Source organism: Condylura cristata, unplaced genomic scaffold (assembly GCF_000260355.1).
Source record: "Condylura cristata isolate star-nosed mole 26May11 unplaced genomic scaffold, ConCri1.0 scaffold00004, whole genome shotgun sequence".
NCBI lineage: Eukaryota > Metazoa > Chordata > Mammalia > Eulipotyphla > Talpidae > Condylura > Condylura cristata.
The window spans coordinates 12,221,328-12,223,740 of NW_004567105.1; the positions used below are offsets into that span (position 1 = coordinate 12,221,328).

Consider the following 2,413-nt stretch of genomic DNA (forward strand, 5'->3'; position numbering starts at 1 on the left):
TTCGCTAGAAGATACTAGAATCAGGACTTGAATTTAGGTCTTGTAATTCTCAGTTCCTCCATTCTATTAAGACAAGTTACCAACTCGCATTTCTGTTGAGTTGAATAGTAGGATTTAGCTAGGGGAAAGGAGAATATTTCAGCGAAGGGGAAGAAACTGAGGCAAGAATTTGAGGAAAGCTGCGAAAGTAAAAGAGAGTAAAGCAAGCCCAGCAGTTTTGGAACAATTTCTGAGGAAATTAAGAAGAGAAATATGTGGTAGGAAATTTCAGTGATGGAGGCAAGAACAAGATAAGAGAGGTAGACTGAAGGCCTGGAAATTTCTGGGACTGGTATCCAAAGAACTCAATACAATCAGGGCAGTCGAGGGAATCCGGTTGCGGTCCAGAGATAAGGTGGCAGCAGCTTACAGGCAATTCCACCTGCTCCCTCCCGCTTTGCCCACCCACCAACTATGCCCGTCCAGCCTGCGCTAGCTCCGCCCAACCCGCGCTAACTCCGCCCAACCCAAGATCGCCCCTCCCATTCTAACCACGCCCCTCCGACATTAGTCCCGCCCCGCCCAGCTCGCACCGCCCCGAACCCGCACCGCCCCCGCACTCCCTCAGGTCTCTTAGGTGATGCTGCAGCCAAGATGGCGCTGGCAGCGGCAGTGGAGGCCTGAGCGCCATGCTCCGGGTCATCGGCGGGAGCGGCGGCGGCGGCTGTGGCCTCGGCCAAGGCCTCGGGTCTCTCCCGGGCGTGTACTCTCAGGAGCCGCTCCTCCGGCCGGGTTAACCCCGACATAAAAAGGGACGATCACGAAGAGAGGCGGCAGTGACGAGCCGAGAGGGGACGCGGCACCTCCCGCCGGGGCACCATGGCTGGGCTCATCAAGAAACAGATCCTGAAGCACCTCTCCAGGTCAGTGAGAACCTCGGCATCCGGGCCTGTCCGCTCCTGCCCGGGTTGGCACCGGAGGCGGCCTCGCTGGCAGCAGGGACCACCCTTGGGCTCCCCGCTTCAGCCGGACCCCGGATGGCCCGTCGCCTCCGCGCACCAGAACCAGCCCCTGGAGCGGTTCCGCGCCCTGCAGGCTCGTGGAGGCGGTTGAGGGAGGCTGCGGCTGGATCGCCCGGCTACTCGGCGCCGGGGGCGTCTGGGACCCCTCTTGTGAGGTCCTGTGGTGGCTGGAGAACTTGGGCGTCATGCAGGTGTCGGTTTGCGTGCGGGAATGAACCTGAGCCGGGTGCTGTCTCCACTGGAGCGGCGCGGTTCCGTTAACCGAGGCCGCCTGGCGCAGCGTGGACTCCTACGTCCCAGGCTGTGTGCCTTCTCCGTGAAATGTTAACCTTGCTCTTGTTTTGAATTCACCCTGCCTCGCCGTTCCAGCTCTGATGCATGAGAGGGTGTGCCGGTTTGCACAGTTATGATTTGTTTTAGGTAAATAACCAGAGTCCTCAGCCTTGGCAAGTTCTTTCCAGAGTCCTTTTTTTTTTTTTTTAAAGCCCCACATCGTTCTTACAAAACTGCTTTTTGCTTTTTAAAATCTGAGACTGATACAGTAAGGGAGTCAACATCTGGGGTGACAAACCCAAGAGTTTATATTATTTCCATTTCATAACGCGGTTTTAGTCAGAAACATGACTCAGTAAAGCTGGCAGTTTGTTAACTGCTCCTGGCATCTCCATATTTGTCTCAAGACACAGGCTAAATGTAGGATCTTTTTCCCCCTAATCTGGTATCTTGTTTCCAACTGGTTAGCAACCAATTAAAGGCGCTTAGTTGAAGCCTTTTCTTTATTTGTAACTTAATGATTGCTTTTAACTGATTTTAGGAAAACGTTTGCTTATAATGATTTATACTTGCAGATATAATTCTTGATTCCCCAGATGGATGAATACTACAGGCTGTATATGGAAAACAAAATCACTATTTCTGTGAATCAGCAAATATTTTCTTCACTTATAACATTTCTTCACTTACACCGTATAACAGTTTCTTAAAAAGTAACAAATTGTAGCAGCACTATGAATATACATTTCTTAATATTATCACTATTGGAAACTTTCTTTTAAAATTGTACATACGATCTAATACCGAATTATTTTTGAAGAATGTTTCATCTCTATTTTTTTATTGTTTGTTAAGGACTGACATATCAGATGTCCCCAAATCATACACGGTTCTCCAAGAAATTTCAGACCTATAAAAAATGATCTGCATGTGTTTTCATATTCTCCCAATGACTAACTTCCAGCCTATATGCTTAAGAGAAAAGTTAATTCAATCAGTAGTGCCTTAGGGCATTGGCATATAATTCTCTAACAGAGTTGTTGAGGAGTCTTAAAAATTAACAGTAGAAATAATGGCTTATATCATAAAACAGTACCTACATATTCAGAATTGAGCCTTTACGATTACTTTTTTTTTTT

General features: G+C 48.5%; 1 protein-coding gene across 2 annotated transcripts in view; it reads left to right on the top strand.

Annotated features, from left to right (window-relative positions):
- The first annotated feature begins 620 nt into the window (after positions 1-620).
- The window catches only part of UHRF1BP1L (UHRF1 binding protein 1-like), a 55,475-nt gene continuing 53,682 nt past the window's right edge, over positions 621-2,413 (top strand). Inside the window, exon 1 of one of the 2 annotated variants that reach the window (XM_004675769.2) lies at positions 621-902. In XM_004675769.2, the coding sequence (XP_004675826.1) occupies positions 859-902 (44 nt within the window). In that variant the 5' untranslated portion in view covers positions 621-858. The remainder of the gene's footprint in view (positions 903-2,413) is intronic. The other variant, XM_012720479.1, reaches the window with a different exon arrangement.